This window comes from Jaculus jaculus, chromosome 11, assembly GCF_020740685.1.
Source record: "Jaculus jaculus isolate mJacJac1 chromosome 11, mJacJac1.mat.Y.cur, whole genome shotgun sequence".
Taxonomy (NCBI): Eukaryota; Metazoa; Chordata; class Mammalia; order Rodentia; family Dipodidae; genus Jaculus; species Jaculus jaculus.
Window position 1 is genome coordinate 1,228,007 of NC_059112.1, and position 22,070 is coordinate 1,250,076.

The 22,070-nt window shown below is 39.7% G+C and overlaps 1 protein-coding gene across 3 annotated transcripts in view; it reads right to left on the minus strand.

Annotated features, from left to right (window-relative positions):
• Uso1 (USO1 vesicle transport factor) overlaps positions 1-22,070 on the minus strand; it is an 86,195-nt gene that overhangs the window by 46,654 nt on the left and 17,471 nt on the right. For 2 of the 3 annotated variants that reach the window (XM_045161832.1, XM_045161830.1), the window contains exons 4-9: positions 16,634-16,710; positions 14,359-14,370; positions 3,166-3,266; positions 2,447-2,549; positions 2,237-2,292; positions 312-432 (exon numbers count right to left, since the gene is read on the minus strand). In XM_045161832.1, the coding sequence (XP_045017767.1) occupies positions 312-432; positions 2,237-2,292; positions 2,447-2,549; positions 3,166-3,266; positions 14,359-14,370; positions 16,634-16,710 (470 nt within the window). The remainder of the gene's footprint in view (positions 1-311; positions 433-2,236; positions 2,293-2,446; positions 2,550-3,165; positions 3,267-14,358; positions 14,371-16,633; positions 16,711-22,070) is intronic. The other variant, XM_045161831.1, reaches the window with a different exon arrangement.

Below are 22,070 nucleotides of genomic sequence, written 5' to 3' on the forward strand. Positions count from 1 at the left end.
ACATATACATATATACACACACACATACATTTTTATTGCTTCTGTTCCTCTACATGATACTAATACAGCAATTGACACCTAGACCTCTAGTGCATTCACTCTCAGCACACAAGTCGCCTATGGCTCACGTCTGAGAGAGGACTTGCACCTTCATTATACCTTCAGAGAGACGAAGAAGAGATATAGTAAGATTGTCCAGAGATGATCAAAGACACCAACCCCGGTTATAGAACCTAGCAGGATAAGGAAGCATAAAGAAATATCTCAGTAACTACAAAGGAATCTCTTGAAATAGTCTCTTCATACTATACCTCCATCACTGTTCCCCTCTTCTGTAATAATGTCCAGTAGTCTCTCAAAAGCATTTTCAAAAGCAACAATTTTCTGGATTGCTGCATTGCTTCTTGTTAGTGCCTGCAGTAGTAGGACACCCTATGGAAGAAAGAGAATGTGCAGTTGAGCACAAGTTTACATGACATTTAAAAATTACTTTAAAACAATCAGTTTTAGAACTTATAGGACCTTTAAAAGTTCAACTCCTTTACTGTAGATAGAAATATATATAGGACAGAGACAGTTATGTAATATGCCCACACTGAAGGCTATAAATCTCCAAGGAACAGTCCTGACTAGAGTTCCCAATTCAATTCTCTTTTACTGTGTAATTAATATAAAAATATAATTATAGGCTGGAGAGATGGCTTAGTGGTTAAGGCGTTTGCCTGCAAAGCCTATGGACCAGATTCGATTCCCCAGTATCCATGCAAGTCAGATGCACAAAGCATAACATGTATCTGGAGTTCATCTGCAGTGGCTGAAGGGTCTGGTGCACCCATTCTCTCTCTGCCTCTTTCTCTTTTTTCTCTCTCCCAAATAAATAAATAATTATTTTTTGAGGTAGGATCTCACTGTACCCCAGGCTGACTTGGAATTCACTAAGCAGTCTCAGGGTGGCCTCCAACTCACAGCAATCCTCCCTCCTCAGCCTCCCAAGTGCTGGGATTAAAGGCATGTGCCACCATGCCTGGCTTAATTATTTCATTCTCATCCATCATAGTACATAGTTTCCATTGTGGCTTAAGTGAGTTGAGCATGATTATCCTTTTCTCAATAATAATAATATGAATGAACAAACCCTATCACACTGTAACAACTTCTAAAAAGTTCAGAAATTCATCTGTCCTTCAACCCCTGAATTTCTAGACTGATTCTAAATCAACAGAAAAGTGTAAAATTCATCTACATGAACACATGACCTGAACAAGCTTACAATCATCATTGCTTCTGACTTGTTTTTTTTTCAGCTTTTGTCCAGGTGAAGTTTAAATTGGCATATTTTTGTCACTTCTTTTATCATTTAAAATTTAAGAAAATTAAATTTACTGCTTACCATTCATATCTGCTTATTTCAGTATCAAACAGCAAATACTTATGAGCCCTCAAGTAACCACCATGGTCAAAGAGGCAACCAAGGAATTATGAACAAAGCCCGATATTACGTCAAAGAACAGAAAACAGGCAGCTTAAAAGTCTTACAAGAGGGCTGGAGAGATGGGTTAGCGGTTAAGCGCTTGCCTGTGAAACCTAAGGACCCAGGTTCAAGGCTTGATTCCCCAGGACCCATATTAGCCAGAAGCACAAGGGGGCACAGGAGTCTGTAGTTTATTTGCAGTGGCAGGAGGCCCTGGTGCGCCCATTCTCTCTCTCTCTCTGCCTCTTTCTCTGTCTGCCACTTTCAATAAACAAAAAATATTTTTTAAAAAAAGTCTTACAAGACACATCAGGTGTTGGCTGTACTAGAGAGCAGCCAAATATCTGCATGAAACAGGGCTCATTCTACCCACTCTAACCATTGAGTTCCAAAGCCAACATGAGAGAAAGGCAAAAGGGGGTATTTTTCTATGTCAAGCTCTCCTGCTTAACGCTGTCAACTTGAGTTTAACTTCTAAGAAAGGGAAGAAGCAAAACAGCAGAAATGACATTGAGGCTGGGTTTGATCAAGTGGGAAAAGGCTATGTGGCATAGTTAGCAGTTTGTGACGTCAAAGAGATCCCGTAAACGCTGTCTTGGCACACCTGTGTATGAAGCAGACCAGTATACACCTTCCTCACATGCACCGTAATTTCCAATCTACCCCCTTATAACTCATAACGGGTCCAACAAAGGCTTTACTTGCAAGGACAGAAAAGAAGGTGCCTATTCCTCTTTCATATTTTTCTTTCCAAACTGAACTTACATCATTACGTATAACTTCTCTTGAATCTGCCAGGAGGTCCATCAGTCTTGAAACACCTGCAACATAAACCGTGAGGAAAGTACTGGTAGGCTAAAGATACAAAATGATTCAGCTGACAATTATTAAAGCCCCTTTTTGTCACTTTCTCTAGGAAATGATACTAATTTTTTAAAATCCAGATTATGTAAAGAAGGCAAAACACTTACTTACCCATGGGGCTCACTAAAATAATTTGTTGTACTTGAGGCCCAAGTTGTTTTAAAAGAGAAGTGAGAAGCCTCACACCAGGCCAGCGGACATGGAAATCAAACTCCTGCAATGTAAGAATTTAAACTGTTTAACATCTACAATTCATATCTTCAAGAGAAACACTGCTTTCAATTAATAGTGCTATCAGAAACTGCAAGTGAAAACTGGAAATTTAGTCAACTTTATTTAGTTTTTTTTTTTTTTTTTCTTCTTCGAGGTAGGATCTCACTCTATCTTAGGCTGACCTGAAAGTCACTCTGTAGTCTCAAGGTGGCCTCGAACTCATGGCGATCCTCCTACCTCTGCCTCCCGAGTGCTGGGATTGAAGGTGTGTGCCACCACGCTCAGCATAGCCAACTTTTAAATCTAACTTTAATAAATAAGATGTAGTATAAAGAAAACAGAATTAATGTGAATTGACTAAACTGACTAAAATGTTAGTGATGATGAAAGAGTATTTTGTAAAAACAGAAAGAAGTTCAGAAGCAGATAGCATCGTAACAGATCATCTCAACATGTATTTCTTGAAGCATGCATAAGGATTTCTTCTCTGTGTATAGGAAAAGTAGAAACAACCAACTCCACAACCTTTAAAGGTATACATACAGCTTCCTCAACAACACCCAAAGAGGCAAAAGACATTTATTAAGACGAAAACAGTAACAAAGTTCTCTATTTACCTCCAATAAAGATAACAGCAGAGTGACATTTTCTGGCTGCTTAATAAATATTTCTGTAAACTGGCTTCCCAAATCCTCACTTTGTCTTGTGGAATTTTCTTCTGTAATATTAAAAAATAAAACACTTCAACATGATGCTGTATTATTCTAAAGTATGTTTTCACTGAAGAGTTAAGCAGAAATGAAAATTTTTCTGGCATTTTAAACAATGTAACACTGTATCAGCATAGCTGATATATAGTACAAATATGACCAGAAACTTCTTAAAATTAGTTTCAATGATGTTTACATATCACATGTCCTCAAGGATATCAGGATAAGCTTGTTAGGATAAGAGAGTTGTTTGGGATGATAGAAACAGCATACTTTGAATGTGGTAGTAGTTACACTATAGTATTCTCTTATTATTATTTTATTTTTTGAGTGCTGGGAGTTGGATCCAGGGCCTTGCTTACTGTAAACCATTTTACCACAGTGCAACATTCCTATCCACCCCTACTGACCTACTGAATTCTTTTGTCTAAACATGCAAAATGATAACTTTAAAGAGTAAATTTTACTTTACATAAACTCTGTTACAAAATTCCTGCTCTTCAGAAACACTACTGAGGAAAAGTCCTTGCTGATTGTTACTTATTACTCTAATACTTAATTATAACATTAAACCATTCACCTGCAGGTTCTCTGTATTTTTTTCATATCCAGCCTAGAAAATTATTTGTCAAGTAAGTCAGCACTTAACATTTAGCTTCTTTAAATGATGTAGTCCTGGAAAGACTTTATAGTCTGGCATGGTGATGTATGCCTGTAATCCCAACACTCAAGAGGCACAGGCAGAATGAGAGCCATGATTCTGAGGCCAGTGTGGGCTACAGTGAGAAACCGTGTCTAAAACAATAAAATAAGATTGAGGGTGGTGACATATACCTTTAATTCCAGCACTTGAGAGGCCGAGGCAGGAGGATTACACTGTGGTTTGGGGGCCAGCCTGGCCTACTGGGCTAGAGAGAGACCCTGCATTTAAAAAAAATTAAAATTAAAAATAAAAAAAAACAGACAGGCATGACAGTGCATGCCTTTAATCCCAGCACTTGGGAGGCAGAGGTAGGTGGATCGCCGTAAGTTTGAGACCAGCCTGAGACTACACAGTGAATTCCAGGTCAGCCTGGGATAGAGAGAGACCCTGCACCTTGAAAAACCAAAAATAAAGCCGGGCGTGGTGGTACACACCTTTAATCCCAACACTCGGGAGGCAGAGGTAGGAGGATCGCCGTGAGTTCGAGGCCACCCTGAGACTCCATAGTGAATTCCAGGTCAGCCTGGGCTAGAGTGAGACCTTACCTCGAAAAAAAAAAAAAAAAAAAAAAAAACCAAAAATAATAAAATAGTGCCAGGCATGGTGGCACACTCCTTTAATCCCCCAGCACTTGGGAGGCAGAGGTAGGAGGATTGCATGAGTCCAAGGCCATCCTGAGACTGATTCCAGGTCAGCCTGGGCTAAAGTGAAACCCTGTCTTAAAAAAAAAATAAAAATAAAAATAAAACAAAATAAACAAAAATGCAAAGTACCACCGAAAATGGAAGGAAACTGCTTCAGTAAATAATCACTTAAAATCTGTCTACATTCATGAAGTCAATTAGATATGGCAAGCATTCTTTTCCTTACTTCCTCACCAATAGCAGGCATAACTAGCTGATCAAAGCAGAATCCTTTTCCACAGATTGCTCTAGGCGGTGACTACAAAGAAATGGAGCTGGCAGTCAAGATGAAACCTATTTACTTATTTGTGTGAGAGAAATAGAGGCAAACACAGATAAAGATAAATAAGATAGATTGATGAAAGATTAGAAAATGGAAAAAATAAAGCCTGGGTGTTAACAGAAAAGCAAAGGCACCAACAGTATCAGTGGTAAACCCACTGAATTCTTTACAGGATAAAAAGGGGTGGGGGGGAAGGAAACCAACATAACAAGGAAATGTTTTCCAATACTGATCAAGGACCAGAAATGACAGGTCTACTTCAGAAACCTTTGGCATTGGTAAAAGAATTCACTGTTCTAGAGCCTTAAAACTAATTTTCTGGGGCTGGGGAGATGGTTAAGTGCTTTCCATGCAAGCCTGAGGACCTGAGTTTGGACTCCCAACACACACATAAATGCAAGGTGGGCATGGTGCCAGTTCATAATCCTAACATTTGGAAGGCAGAGACAGGGGATTCCTGGGGCATGATGGTCTGAATGTGAAACATTCCCCATAGCCTCAAAAGTGTGATTAAGTCTCACACTTAATCCCCAGCTGGAGCCTTGGTAGGGGGGTGCTAGAAGAGGTGTGTCACTGGGGGCAGGCCTTGAGGGCTAGCAGTCCAGCCCTCTGGGTGCTCAGAGCGCACTCAGCTCCTACTGTGCCTGCCCTGCTGCTGAGGTATGAAGTTGTGAGCCGTTGTCTTTGTCAAGCGTGATAAAACTTCCCCTCAAAACTGCAAGGCAGGGCTGAAGAGATGGCTTAATGGTTAAGGCACTTGTCTGCAAAACCTAAGAACCCAGGTTCTATTCCCTAATACCCATGTAAGCCAGATGCACAAGGTGGCACATGCATCTAGAGTATATTTGCAGTGGCTGAAGGCTCTGGTGTGCCCATTCTTGATCTCTTTCTCCCTATCTGCCTCTTTCTCTTAAACAAATAAATAAACAGAATATTTAAAAGTATATATTAAAAATATAAACAAAAGAATATATAATATGCAAAATACATATAAAATATATTAAAATAAATATATCTTAAAACATATTAAAAAATAAATATTTAAATCAGGCATGGTAGTGCATGTTTTTCATCCCAGCGTTTGGGAGGCAAAAGTAGGAGGATTGCCCTGAGTTCAAAACCACCCTAAGACTACATAGTGAATTCTAGAGTAAAACCCTCCCTCGAAAAACCAAACAATTAAAAAGTAATTTAAAAATTAAAAAGAAAAACCTGCAAGCTAAAATAGGCCCTTCCCTTAGGTTGGATGTTGTGTCCCAGCAACAAGAAGGTAGCTGCTATGCTGGGCAAGCTGGCTTGCTAGGCTAGATGAATCGGTGAGCTCTTCAGTTCAACTGAGACCCTGTTTCAGTAAAATAAAGTGGAAAAAAAGCAAAGAAAGACATTCAATATCAACCTCTGCCTCCACATCTGCACATGAGTACTTACATGCATACCACACATACATAAAGAGAAAAACAACAACAACAACAAGAGGCTGGAGAGATGGTTCAGCATTTACAGGTACTTGCTGGGCTGAAGAGATGGCTTAGTGGTGAAGGCACTTGCCTACAAAGCCAAAGGACCTTGGTTCAAATCCCCAGGATCCACGTAAGCCAGATGTACAAGGTGGCATCTGGCTTACGTGGCATAAGGATCTGGAGTTTGTTTGCAGCAGCTGGAGGCCATAGCACACCCACTCTCTTTCTATCTTCTCCTCTCTTTCTCAAATAAATAAAATAATGAAAATGTGAAAAAAAAATTAAAGGCGCTTACTTGCAAAGCCTAACAGCCCAACTTCGAATCCTAGTACCCATGTAAAGCCAGATGTACAAAGTTGCACATGTACCTGGAGTTTTTTGGGTTTTTTTGCAGAAGCAAGATGCCCTAGCATTCCAATTCTCTCTCAAATTAATTAATATATATATGTATTTATACATATTTTTTAAAGAGGGGCTGGAGAGATGGCTTAGTGGTTAAGGCATTTGCCTGCAAAGCCAAAGATTCCCGGTTGATTCTCTAGGACCCACATAAGCCAGACGCACAAGGGGTCACATGCATCTGGACTTCGTTTGCAGTAGCTGGAGGCCCTGGCGCGCTCTCTCTGCCCCTTTCTCTCTCTCAAATAAATGCAAAAAAGATAAGGTTGCAGAAAAGATGCACATGCCTTATTCTGTGAACACACTGATACACTTGATAGAAATTAAAGACCTAAATTAAAAATCAAGATCTACTGTGTTTATTAGAGGGCACAATACTGCTAAGATGTCAGTGTTCCTAGATGTAGTGATTTGAATCAAATGCCTCCCATAAATACATGTTTTGAATGCCTGGTCCCCAGCTGGTGGCAATTTGGGAAGTGGAGCCATGCTAGAGGAAGTGTGTGGCTGGAGGTAGGCTTAGAAGTGTTACAGCCAGCTCCCCTTTGCTAGAGCCTGGCTCACTCTCCTGCTGCTGCTGTCCACCTGCTGTAGCAGAGGTGATGTCCAGCCTCTGCTCATGCTATGCTTTCCCCTGCCATCATGAAGTTTCTCCTCAAGACTGTAAGCCAAAGTAAAACTTTCCTCCCATCAGGTGCTTGTGGTCTGGTGCTTTGTGCTAGCAACATCAAGGGAATTGCAACATTTCAGATAGATCTACATTGAGAAATCCTATTGGAGCTGAGCTGAAAACCTCCTCCATGTAGACCAGCTGACAGAAATCTGGAAAAAGCTATGCTGCATGCAATTTCAATGGTAGATACTCAACAGTGAACACTGCAAGCCTTAAATATGGCCAGCCAGGCCAAATGAGCCAGTGGGTGCAATAATGGTATGTCTGTCATGGGGGAAACCAACTGCTCTCTAATTGGACTGGAGGCCCGCTCCATGAGAGGGAATACATCCCTGATTTTGAAAACCTACAACAGGGGTAGTTATGAGCCTGGCGTCTAGCTAAATGCTCGCCAAACTGCCTAGTAAACACTTCTCTTAATGTTCATACCCATATATTAATGCTACTCTCATCTGTTTATAGAAGCTTCTCTTTTCAGATGGCAGTGAGCGTGGGATGACTCAGAAAAAAAAAAAAAAAAGAAGCACCATGGTGCTGAGAAGTGACAGAGAAGTACTCAGCACGGTAACATCTCTATCACACCTTCCAAAGCTCAGGGCCCATTGTGGAAGAGGTGGCGGTAAGAATGTAAGAGCCAAAGGAAGGGTAGGACTCTTTACAATGTGCTCCTCCAAACACAAAATGGCCTGGATATCCATGACCTCACAATGCTCACAGTGTCTGACACCACCCACACAAGGACCATCATAATAGGAGGAAAAGATGATGACAACAAAATAAAAGAGAGAATGATTTGAGAGGGGGAAGGGGCATGATGGAGAGTAGAGCTGCAAAGGAGAAAGTGGGGGAGGGAGGGGATTACCATGGGTTATTGTCTGTAATTATGGAAGTTGTCAAAAACTTTTTTTAAACTGAAAAAAAGATTAAGAAATTAAAAACCTAAACTAAAAGGCAAGATCTACCACGTTGTTATATTAGAAGGAACAAAACTAAGATGCCAGTGATACCAGATCACACATATGAACACACACTCTCATGCACCACATTCATACATACAAAACAAAACAGCAAAAAAAGTGCTGTCTATCATAGAAAAGAATGCTGTTCAACAATAAAAATGAATGAGTTACTGGAATACAACAGGGATGGAATTAAAGTGAAAAATCTGAATGTGGGAAGCAGATGAATATACATTATCTGTGAAGAGGTATGTGCCAGCCATACACACTGGAACATAGTATGCACATAAATGACTTCTGAGTTACGGGCACAGATGAGAGAACAGAGCAAAGAAGAAATCTGTGACCTAGGAGATGCCACTGTCAAGAGGTTGGGGAGATGCAGAGGAAAGCTGCCCAATAATGAGCAGCTGGTAAGGCAGAAAGCAAGCCAGGAGTTGGTGGAGACAGAGAAGCAAGCAAGGACAGTGTTCAAGGGGAAAGGAGAGATTATATCAACCTTTCAGATGTCTTGCGATGTTCCCACCGACAGTTGCAAAGGACACAAATAGTAGTGTGTTTCCAAAGACCTGCCTGTGTGCCAACAAGTCCTGAGAGCAAAACTGTACCTTTTCAGGGCTGGGGAGATTGCTCAGTTGTTAAAGGTGAATGTTTGCATTCCATTTCCTATTCCACCTTTGTTAAGGTGGGTGGGTATTAATTTCCAGTAGCAAGTGATTCTGGCATGTGTGCGTGCGTGCGTGTGTACATGCATGTGTGTACAAACACATACAAAATAAGTTTAAAAATTTTAACTTTTCTCATAAAGCTGCACCCAATCTACCACATAAAAAATACTTACTTGGGCTTATGACTATGTGGCTTCTAAAAAATAAACTCACAGTGGAGTTTTTAACATGTTAACCACTAGTTTTTGTCCTTCAAGTTGTATTTGTTAGGCTTGTAGCAGCTTCTATAGGATTAGTTGGAGAAGCAGCAACTAACTATCCATGTCAGCAAACAAGTGTAGAAGGAAGGAACAGATGGGAAAGATGTAGAGACTTGATATTACAAAGGCTTAATTTTCATAAGGAAGCTTAATACTGTCTAGTGTAGATTCAGGGAACATCCTATGCTATCAATCAGCTGAAAGGGCTTCCTGTTATTCCCTTGGAAGCTAATAAAGTTGTATTCTAATTATTCATATAATCCTTAAATAGCTGGGTATGGTGGCACACACCTTTAATCCCAGCACTCAGGAGGCAGAGGTAGGAGGATCATCATGAGTTCGAGGCCACCCTGAAACTATAGTTAATTCCAAGTCAGCCTGGACCAGAGTGAGACCCTATCCCAGAAAAAAACAAAAAAGAAAGAACAACAAAAAAACATAATCCTCAAGTAGAACTGCTTTGCAAATTGTGACTTTCAAAGATGAAATTATAATTGGAGTTGGAGAACAAACTCCTCATGCCAGGATATCATCAAGAACTATATACACTTCCCATTTTATTTAAGTTGATCATGGAAGCAGAGATTAGAAAGAAACTGAAAAGACATGGGACTATGAGAGCTGAAAAAACTTTTCCAAGTTTCCCTGTTTAGAATAAACTATGACTGGAACCCTGATTTCCAGTGTGATGAACGCCATGTAACTAATAATCCCACACAATTTGAGAGAGATAATGGGCTTGACTTTTTTGAAGCCACCCTAAAGCCTCAACAAAGATAACATGTGGGATCATACTATGCACAAATAGTATACAAAACTTCTAATTAAATTCTGTACTTAAAAAAGTTATCTGCAAGCCGGGCGTGGTGACGCATGCCTTTAATCCCAGCACAGAGACAGAGGTAAGAGGATCGCCATGAGTTTGAGGCCACCCTGAGACTACACAGTGAATTCCAAGTAAGCATGGGCTAGAGTGAGACCCCACCTTGGGAAAAAACAAAAAAAGATATCTTCATGCAAAGTGTTCCATGGAGAACATGTGCCAAGTGAACAAATAATATCCAAATATATTATTAGTCTGTTCAAAAGATTAGTAATTTGTTGGCCAGGCTCCCAAAACAATACAGGCTATTGTAACTGTTCTTGGTTACCCACCAGAAGTAGATAGGACTACATGCTTTGGTTGCAGGACATAGAGAAATTAAGCTGGAGCTGTGCTAAAGGCTTCATGATGACCAGCCTTCATATTGGAAGAAAAAGTCACACAGTCTTACTCAAGTGTGGGCCCTGCATGCTATCCTACTTTGGCAGTTTGAATCTGATGTTCCCCATATATTTGCGGTTTTGTTGTCATCTTTGGATTTTTTGTTGTTGTTGTTTGTTTATCGAGGTAGGGTCTCACTCTGGCTCAAGCTGACCTGGAATTCACTATGTAGTCTCAGCGAGGCCTCGAACTCACGGTGATCCTCCTATCTCTGCCTCCCGAGTGCTGGGATTAAAGGTGTGCACCACCATGCCTGGCTCATTTGGATATTTTGAGACAGGGTCTCACTCTGTAGTCCCAGGCTAGCCTTGAACTCACAGTGATCTTCCCATCTCTGTCTCCCGAATGTTGGGATTAAAGGTGTGTGCCACCACACCCAGCAATTTATCTGTTTTGAATGTTTGGTCCCCATCTGGTGGCAATTTGGGAGGTACAGCCCTGTTGGAGCAGGTGTGCCACAGGGGACTGACTTTGGGGTTTATTAGTCCCCCAGCTTGCCAGTCCTAACTCAGTTTATTCTTTTGCTGTTGTTTTCCATCTGCTGTGTCAGAGGTAGTGTGCATTCTCTGCTCTACTATCTTTCTCCTCCCATCATGTAACTTCCTTTCAAGACTATAAGCCAAAATAAACACTTTCCTTCCATCAGCTGCTTTTGGATAGGTGTTTGGTCCCAGCAACGAGAAGGTAAGTTCAACAACTACTGACCTGAAAGGAAAGATGTACCCACTGGCTCAAGAGTGGCATTACTGTTAGGAGGGTAATAACCATTTACTGATTGGACCTGAGGCCTGTTCAACAGGAGGGAGCTCATGTCTGGTACTATAAACCTTAGGTTGAAAGCCCATGACTGAGGAGGACAAGGACACAGGCCTTAGTGGGAAAGCTCTACTGATTTTGCTAAATGAACATGGAATGTCTTCTCAGTATTTGTTTATTTCCATAAATTACTGCCACTGTCAGCTTTGGTCAGAGAAGTTTCATTGTGCAGTGGTTACCAAAGAGACTTGTAATGTCAAAATACTGAGAAATTACTACTGAATGCTCAGCCCTAAATGGAGTATCTCTACCACCCCCTCCAAGACTCTGGGGACACCTTGGGAAGAGAGAAAAGAAAGAATGTAAGATCTAGAGAAGGAGAGGACCATTGTTCCAGACATGACATGGCTGATGCACCATGAACTCACAGCAGCTGTGGTGACCTGCACAAGACTGGGCCCCAACAACACACAAGGATGGGAGAGGACCTCACAAGGTTCACCTCTCCCAGAGAGTGGGCTTATAGGTACAAACCTCCATGCCTGGCTTATGTAAGTACTGGAGATCCAAACTCAGGCCCTCATGCTTGTACTTCACTGAGTCACCTCCCTACCCATGCTGTCCTGTTTTAAGTCACAGCATGAAGACAGTACTTGGAAATTAATCAACTCTCAAGCCAGGTAAACAGTTATGGTGATACAAAGCTCTCAATAGTATACCTGCTAAAATTACTAGTCATATGTACAAGCTGTTATCAAAACTACAACCATGAGAAATTATATCTATTATACATGTAAATAAAGGTATGAGATAAAACATCTTTTCGTATCCAGCATACTTGTTATAGTACCTTCAGCTGAGTTTATTTCTTAAATCCTTCAGTTTATACATTATGTGCTGTATTTATTTTAACTTGTAAAAGTAAATTAACCTTTATGGTAAGTGAAAAAATAAAAACAAAAGCCAGGCGTGGTGGCGCACGCCTTTAATCCCAGAACTTGGGAGACAGAGGTAGGAGGATTGCTGTGAGTTCAAGGCCACACTGAGACTCCATAGTGAATTCCAGGTCAGCCTGGGCTAGAGTGAGACCCTGCCTCGAAAAACAAAATAAATAAATAAAAATTAAAAAAAAAATTAAAAAATGGGCCTTTCCTACTATAGCAAAGATATACCTAGGAGGGATATATCAAGTCAAAGACTAGTTTTTTAAGTACTACATGCCCCTCTGGACACTTTCTACACTTACTTATGTGACCAAGTTCAAACTAAACATGTATAGATATGTCTTTGCTTTTGTCCAGAGTGGTATAAACTATTTAAAAAAATCTCTGGACTTGTCTTATGGAATTCAATACCAAGTTCAGCATCACATCAAACTACATAAGTGACAATTCTTAAGCTTTCATCTTTTTCTTTCTTTCTTTTTTTAAATTTTGGTTTTTAGGTAGGGTCTGGCTGTAGTCCAGGCTGACCTAGAATTCACTATGTAGTCTCAGGGTAGCCTAGAACTCATGGCAATCCTCCTACTTCTGCCTCCCAAGTGCTGGGACTAAAGGTGTGTGCCACCATGTCCGGCTTTCATCTTTCTTTATTTTTTATGAATGCTTTATTTTATTTGAGAGAGAAAGGCAGGCGAGAGAGAGAGAAAGAAAGAAAGAGGGCGCTCCAGGGCCCTGCAAACAAACTCCAGACTATGTGCCACCTTGTGCTTTACGTGACTCTTGGGGAATCAAACCTGGGTCCTTAGGCTTCACAGGCAAGTGCCTTAAACCGATAAGCCATCTATCCAGCCCTCATCTTCATTTTTTAAAACATTTTCTTTATTTGTAAGAGGGAGGGGAGGGAGAAGAGGGAAGGAGGAAATGGGGGAGGAAGGAGGGATGAGAATGAATATGAATGCACCTCTTGCTGCCTCAAGCAAACTCCAGATCCTTGTGCCACTTTGTGCATCTGGCTTTACATGGGTCTGGGGAATAAAACTCAGGCTGGCATGTGTTGCAAGCCAGCACCTTCAACCACTGAGTCATCTCAGTTGCCATTTTTTCATCTTTAGAAGAGAAAATTACCTACCTCAAATGCTGCTATGAAGACTAAGTAAGAAAATGGACAAGGAAGGATTCTGCAAGTTTTAAGCTCTAATCTATATGAATATAAGGAAATATTACTAGAAACAACAGCAACTGGCCCAGAACACCCCAAAAAGAAACACACTGATAAATGAGTCCGGGCTTAATCCTTTGGCACTTTCTCATTTCAAACAAGGGACTGGAATGTTGCAGAAGGCAATAAAACTATATTAGTAAGTTAGTGCTTTGTTAGGTAAGATCAACTTTATTATATAAATTATAAATCTAGTTTAAATGATATGTTGTTCATTTAAAAATATTCAGGAATATAAGTAAAACAAAATAAACTTGGTTATCTTAATTATGAGGAAAATATCACTTTTAAAAGTAGCAGAACTTCAAACAGATCGTCAGGGGAAAAATCTTAATGAGTTCTATGAATTAATGTAAAAAATTAGAAATAGAAAATTAGAATATTACCTTGCATGCATTACTTTAAAGGGACAATATCAATTACATGTATTCACTGAGAATACATTTCCAGTTCTTACTGAATATAGGTAGGTATGTATATACACATATTCAAATATAAAGAATATATTCAAATATACATATACCTATAAATGAACTAAAAATTTTCCAGGAAATTACACAAAACAAATTTGAATTGTCCTAGCAGGGAAAAAACTTTAATATTATTAAAATATGCACTAGAATTGTTTTGTGTGGTGAACAGTAAATATACTTTATAGCCACGATATAACAGCAGCATAAGATTATCAAGTATTCTGTGTGAACTAAGGAATTCTGACAGTGAAATAAATTTCAAAGTTTTCATCAGACAGAAGAGACATTTGACAGTGTCCTTTTATTTTTTTAGATATTAAGCCTAAAAGCATCATGCATATGTAAACACAATCTTTTACCTTCAATATCATCTGAAAAGGTAGACAAAGATAAATAAATGAAAAATAGGTGACATTTAAAGTGGATTTTTATGTAGCTGTATAAACATGAGCTTTAAAAGGTTAAATAAGCAATATAATCCCCTGAAATAAGGATTCAGTTTTGCCAAGTAGTTGAGATATTATAAAAGATGTAGCATATGCTGTCTTCAGGATGAGACAGATTTCTTATTATATGTTTATAAAATATTCCCAAGGCAAAGAACTTTAAAACAGAGTTCTTTATGTCAACTACAAATTATCTTTAGATAAAACAGTAAAATGATGCTATTAAATATCAGTAATAAAACTGAAGAACACATTTCTTAATATCTAGTTTTTAAAAACTAACTCAAATAAATTATATTTTAGAGGAAAATGTTCCTAGAACATTATTCTACTACTGCTTATTCAAAGAGTTTTCCCACCAATTTTATCCAAAATACTTTTTGGTATTGAATGAAAACTAAAGAATATAAAAACAGACACAGGGGCACAGGCATATAACCTCAGGAGTAAAGGAGCTGAGGCAGTCTAAGAATTCAGGCTCCTCAAATTTAAAACAATCAAATCTACAAAGGAAACAAAACAAAACAAACAAGTCTTAAGAAAGAATGTCTTTAGCAATTTTAAATAAATGTGATGCTCCTAATTTTCTCATCTTAGAAACAATGAGGAAACCTAAGTAACTTTTTCTTCAAAGTACATCCTTGTGTGTATTATACTTAAGTGCAATCACGAGATCAACAACCTTCTTTTCCATGGGAACCAAAATATGTTTACTAAATATCCATCCCTGAGAGATTAACAAATTTAAGCTGCAAGCAAGATATCACAGGGAAATAAAATTTAAAGAAAAAGTATTAATCTAAAGGATTATGGCTATTACTCAATACAACTTCATCTCAAATGTTCCTATTACTAGTATTTTGTGAGGTTAATATGCACATATATTTTTTCTTTATTTGTAATTTAATAATGTATATAAAGTCAGTATTTATCTATATTTCTTTATGTTTTGTCATATTTCAGTCTAAATTAGACATATAAAATGCAGGAATATTTCTTTGTCCTCTAAAATACGGAAGCCCATTATGTCTACCACAACAATCAGATAAGTGGAATGTACTCTTCAATAGCATTGGGAAATGTTCTTCACTGTATTTTTGTTGTTGTCATTGTTTGTTTATTTTAATTTATTTATTCGAGAGTGACAGGCAGAGAAAGAAAGCAGATACAGAGAGAGAGAGAGAATGGGTATGCCAGGGCCTCAAGCTGCTGCAAACGAACTCCAGACACGTGCGCCCCCTTGTGCATCTAGCTAATGTGGGTCCTGAGGAGTGGAGCCTCCAACCAGGGTCCTTAGGCTTCACAGACAAGCGCTTAACTGCTAAGCCATCTCTCCAGCCCTGTTATTGTTTTTGAGGTAAGGTCTCGTTCTAGCCCACACTGACCTGGAATTCAGTATGTAGTCTCACGCTGGCCTCAAAATCACAGTGATCCTCCTACCTCTGCCTGGCTTCACTGCATATTTTGCAATATATAAAACAAAATATATGAAAAACTTTCTAAATTTAATAAGTTGTTGCTCTTTACAAATTAACAGTCTTATGTCACCAATGTCTCATGCTTTTAATCCCAGGACTTGGGAGGCAGAGGTAGGAGGATCACTATAAATTCAAGGCTACATAGTGAATTCCAGGTCAGCCTGGACTAGAGAGTGAAACCCTATTTTAGGAAAAAGAAAAAAAGACAGAAAGATCTAAGTTGGGTGCAGTGGTACATGCCTGTAATCTCAACTCTTGGAAGGCTGAGGCAGGAGAATCACAATTTTAGGTCATCTTAGGCAAAACAAAACAACCCAGAGTGTTCTTACTCATCAATTTTTCCAACTGAGAGAGACCTTTCAAGGGCCAGGCTTATATTTCTTACTTAGTTGACTTAAAAAAAAAAAAAAAAAGAAAAAAAAAAAAAACCTTTTGGGCTGGAGAGAAGGCTTAGCAGTTAAGGTGCATGCCTGCTGAGTCTAAGGACCCTGGTTCAATTCTCCAGGTACCAATGTAAAACAGATACACATGGTGGCACATGCATCTGGAGTTCATTGGCAGTGGCTAGAGGCCCTGGCGTGCCCATTCGCACTCCCTCTCTCTCTCAAATAACTAAATAAATACCTTTTGAACCAATTTATAATAAACCACTTTAAAGTCAAACTGGTAATTTTCATATAGAAAACACAGTAAAATAATGGGAAACTTACCTAGTTCTTCCTCTTCATCATTAGATATTATGTTATACAGTGTGTCCAAAGCATATCCAATTATTTCAGAATCCGAACTGTAAAAAGGAAATGATTATACTTATACACTGCTGGCTACAGTATGAATTGTTATGGCAATTTTTAGACGGCTATTTAGCAAGACCATATGAAATACCAATACTATTTCTAAAATAGAAGTTATCAACCAAATCACTGTCAAAGCTGGGTATGATGGCTCACATATAATTCCAGTATTTGAGAGGCAGAGGCAGGAGAATTGAAAGAATGCATGAAGGTTTATTTATAATAATAAAAATTCAAAAGAAACATACTTGTTTAAAAACTAAGCAGAGTAAATCTATATAAAAAGACAGCAATAGGGCTGGAGGGATGGCTTGATGGGTGAAGGCTTTTGCCTGCAAAGCCAAAGGTCCCTGGTTCAATTATCCAGGACCCATGTTAGCTAGGTATACAAGGGGGCGCATGTGTCTGGAGTTCGTTTACAGTGGCTGGAGGCCCTGGTGCGCTCATTCTCTCTCTCTCTCTCCCTCTTTCTTTGTCAAATAAATTTTTAAAAAAATAAAATATTTTAAAAAGAAAAAGACAGCAATAAAAAATGTATTTTCTGGGCTGGAGGGATGGCTTAGCAGTTAAGGCATTTGCCTGCAAAGCCAAAGGACCCAGGTTTGACTCCCCAGGACCCACGTTAGCCAGATGCATAAGGGGCACATGTGTCTGGTGTTCGTCTGCAGTGGCTGGAGGCCCTGGCATACTCATTCTCTCTCTTCTTATTTGTCAAATAAAGTAAAAGCCAAGTCTATTTTAAAAATGTATTTTCTGCCGGGTGTGGTGATGCATGCCTTTACTCCCAGTATTTGGGAGGCAGAGGCAGGAGGATTGCTGTGAGTTCAAAGCCACCCTGAGACTACATAGATCAGCCTGAGCTAGAGTGAGACCCTACCTAGAAAAAAACAAAACAAAACTATATTTTCTGGCTGGAGAGATTGCTCAGTGATTAAAGGTTCTTATTGGCAAAGCCTGCCAGTCTAGTTGTAACTGCCCAGTATACACATAAAACTTGATATACAAAGTAGTACATGCATCAGGAGGGCCTGCTGAGGCCCCAGTGTACCCAAATTCTCTCTTTCTCTCTCTGTTTTGAATAAATAAATATTAAAACAAGAGATGACAGCAAAACTAGAAATATAAGAAAATTTCCACAACATGACAGAATGCACCTATAAAAACTTTGAAACACAGGGCTAAAGAAACAGCTCAGAGGCAGAGATGCTGCTTAGCGTGGGTGGAGGCCCCATGTGTGATCCCCAGAATCTCACCAATAAATAAATAAATAAACCTGCACAGCTATGTTGATGAAAGAATGCTTATCCTCTAAGATCAAGAGAATATAATAGCAATGAGCCTTTTCTGCCACCTTTATCTTAAACTGAAATAGAAATCACAGTTTTGGGGCTGGAGAGATGGCTTAGCAGTTAAGGTGCATGCCTGCGAAGCTAAGGACCCAAGGTTCAATTCTCCAGGTCCCACGTAAGCCAGATGCACATGGTGGCGCATGTGTCTGGAGTTCGACTGCCACGACTAGAGGCCCTGGCACACCCATTCTCACTCTGTTTCTAATAAATAAATACAAAATAAGTCTTTAATATAAGAAATGACAGTTTAAAAACTATTTATTATTATTTTTATTTATTTATTTGGAGGGGGCAGATAGAGAATAGGCATGCTAGGGCTTTCAGCTGCTGCAAATGAACTCCAGATGCATGCACCACCTTGTGCATCTAGCTTACATGGGTCCTGGGGAATCCAGCCTGGGTTCTTTGGCTTTGCAAGCATGTAAACCTGCATCTAGTCAATCTCTCCAGCCTGAAATGACAGTCTTAACTGTACACAAAGAAATGCAGATTGTAAAGAAAGAAATAACTACACTTTTCTGGGATGACACATCATGTACACAGAATACTAACTTACTATCAGAACAACCAACATAGCTAAGTCTCAGGATACTCATTCAACATATTAAAATCAACTGATTAGAAAATGAAACTATGAGAACAATTTCAATTAAATACTATCAAAAAGAATACTTGCAATAACTTTTATAAAAAGCCCAAATTTGTAAGTTAAAAACTGTTCATATTACCCATGAACCAAAAAAAAAAAAAAAAAAAAAAAAAAGTTAACTGTACTCATATACAGGAGGTGGTTAAGAGTGTTACGATGGTCATATAGCCTAACTTGATATGGAGGTTTAATACCATCTACCTTTCACTTCACAGGCACCAAGGAGTAGCTCATCAAAGGTCAGATGGAAAAGCCAGGTATGCAGATTCACCAAACAATCTTGAAAAGAATGGGGAGGTGAAGGACTCATGCTTCCTGATCTCAAAGCTTACCACAATGCTGCAGCAATGTTACAGAGTAAGAGCAGTGGCTGTGTGTGGCGGTGTACCCATCCCCTAATCCCAAACATTTGGGGAAGTGGAGGCAGGGTGATCAGAACAGTCACCATCACCCTCAACCTACCCTCAGTTACACAGTGAGTGCTGGTGATCTAACAAATGGCCCCAGATCAACCAGATGTCTGACTCTTATATACAAAAATGATACAAGAATGTATGAAAGACTGAACAATAAGAACTAAAGTTACAAAATGTCTTAAATATAAACATATTTCTAAAACTGAAGATGTGAATTTTGCAGGAAAATGGATGGATCTGGAAGGGATTATACTAAGTGAGGTAACCCAGACCCAGAAAGCCAAGTGCCACATGTTCTCTCTCATATGTGGATCCTAGCTACAGATGATTGGGCTTCTGTGTGAGAAGGAAAAAACTCAGTAGCAGAGGCCAATAAACCAAAAAAGAAATATAAAGGGAAGAGAAAGGAAGGAGGAGGGACCTTAATAGGTTGGTATTGTATATATGTAAGTAGAAGAATAGGTTAATGGGGATGAAAAGGCCCAAAGTGAGGTCAGGGGAAGAGATCGAGTAAAGGAAAGGTAGAGGGAGGGCTAATCAAAATCTAAGAGGATGCAAATAAATCATATGGAATCCTCCGGTTTTGAACAATGGAACACTCAGGAGCTGTAGATCGTTGCTAGAAAATTTTCAGTGCCAGGAATGGGATACCTTCCAGTGAGTTGTTGGCCAGGGAGGTCCCTGATGCCCCCAAAACATTGTAGGCCATTGTCGAGGCCCTTGGTTTCCCACCAGGAATAGATGGTAAGACTCTACTGCTGAAGACTCCACATACTTGGGCTGCAAGGCCACTGAAAAATCCTGCTGGAACTGAGCTGATAACCTCCTCCATGCAGACCAGCTGACAGAAAGCTGGAAGAAGCCATTCTACATGTAGTTCAATGGGAGAAAGAGATACCACCAGTGAAGATAGTCAACAGTGGACACTGCAAGCCTTATAATTGGCCAGCCAGGCCAAATGAGCCAACTGGTGCAATAGTGGCATGTCTGTCATGGTGGAAACCAACTGCCCTCCAATTGGACTGGAGGCCCACTCCAAGGGAGGGAATACATCCCTGATTCTGAGAACTTAAAACAGGGGTAGTCATGATCCCTAGGGATGTAACATCTTCTGATGTCTGGATAAGTGTATATACTATGCTTATCAAACTGGCCAGTAAGCATTCTCTCTTAATATCCATACCCTTATATTAATGCTTCTCTCACTTTGGGTAGAGAATCTTTTCAGATGGCAGTGACCTTGGGACAACTCAGAAGGTATCATAGTGCTGGAAAGAAGTGACTGGAGTACTGAGTAACATCTTGATCACACCTTCAAAGGCTCAGGGTCTAATGTTGAAGAGGAGGTGCAAAGAATGTAAGAGCCAAAGGAAGGGCAGGACTCCTTAGAATGTGCTCGCCAGACATAACATGGCCTGGATATCCATGACCTCAATAGTGCATGACATTACCTACACAAGACTATCATAAGAGGAGGAAAAGATCATGACATCAAAATAAAAGAGAGACTGATTGAGATGGGGAGGGGATATGATGGAGAATGGAATTTCAAAGGGGAAAGTGGGGAGAGGGAGAGTATTACCATGTGAAATGTTTTATAATCATGGAAAATGTTAATAAAAATTGAGGAAAAAAATTAAAAAAAAACACATTTCTTCAAAATCTTGGATTAAGTAAAATTTTCTTTTCAGTTGTAACACCCAAAACACAAGCTAAAAACAAGAAACAAGTAAACTCTTCAGAGACTTAAACTTTAGAAGTGTCAAGAATACCACCAAATAGTAACAGGACAAGCCTCAATATTAAGCTATGTGCAAATCATGTATCTAAAAAGAACTTACAAAGCTAGTGAATTACACACCAACAAACCAATAATCAACAACTCAACAAACCAATGCAAACAAGAAGCAAAGAATCTGAAGACAGTAAGACACATGTGAATGGCCGGCACACACATGAGAGGCTCACCATCAGGAGTCTTGAGGGAAACAAAAATAAGAAATACTACTTCATATCTACTAGGGTGATCACTGAAAAGAAAAACAGACAGTAACTACTACTGGTGAGGATACAGAAAAACTGGACCTTCATACTGAAGGAGAAACAGGAGTAAGATAGCTTTTTTGTTTGGTTTTTTGAAGTAGGGTCTCATTCTAGCCAAGCTAACCTGGAATTCACTATGTAGTCTCAGGGTGGCCTTTAACTCCCAGCAATCCTCCTACCTTTGCCTCCCAAGTGCTGAGTTTAAAGACGTGTACCACCACGCCTGGCATAGATAGCTTTTTTTAAAAAAAATTTTTTTTTGTTTTATGTTTATTTTTTTATTTGAAAGTACAGACAGAGAAAGAGGCAGAGAGAGAGAGAGAGAGAGAGAGAGAGAGAGAGAGGGAGGGAAGGAGGGAGGGAGGGAGAGGGAGGGAGAATGGGCATGCCAGGGCCTCCAGCCACTGCAAACAAACTCCAGATGCATGTGCCCCCTTGTGCATCTGGTGAACGTGGGTCCTGGGGAATCGAGCCTCGAACTGGGGTCCTTAGGCTTCACAGGCAAGTGCTTAAGCCCTAAGCCATCTCTCCAGCACAAAGATAGCTTTTAATAGGTTATGTCAGGGACAGAAGACCAAAGAGGGACAAGGAGATGACATTCTGTCTGCCCTGCAAGAACTAGAATTTGTGTCTGATCCTGTCTCAGTCAATGTGGCTGCCAACAACACTTCTCTATAAGAACTTCCTGTACCTTCCTCAACTCAAGCCTCTTTGGGTCAACCCCTTCCCCCTCCCCCCCCAGTCCAATAACCAATCACCTCTCCTCACACAGGCAAGTCTGGCTCATCTTAAGTGGATTTCTGATCCCCTATAAATGATGTTACCCACATAACCCAGTCCTCTCTTTTCCCTGTGACCTGGCAGAACATGCATGCAAGTCTGTTTCTCCTTCCCAG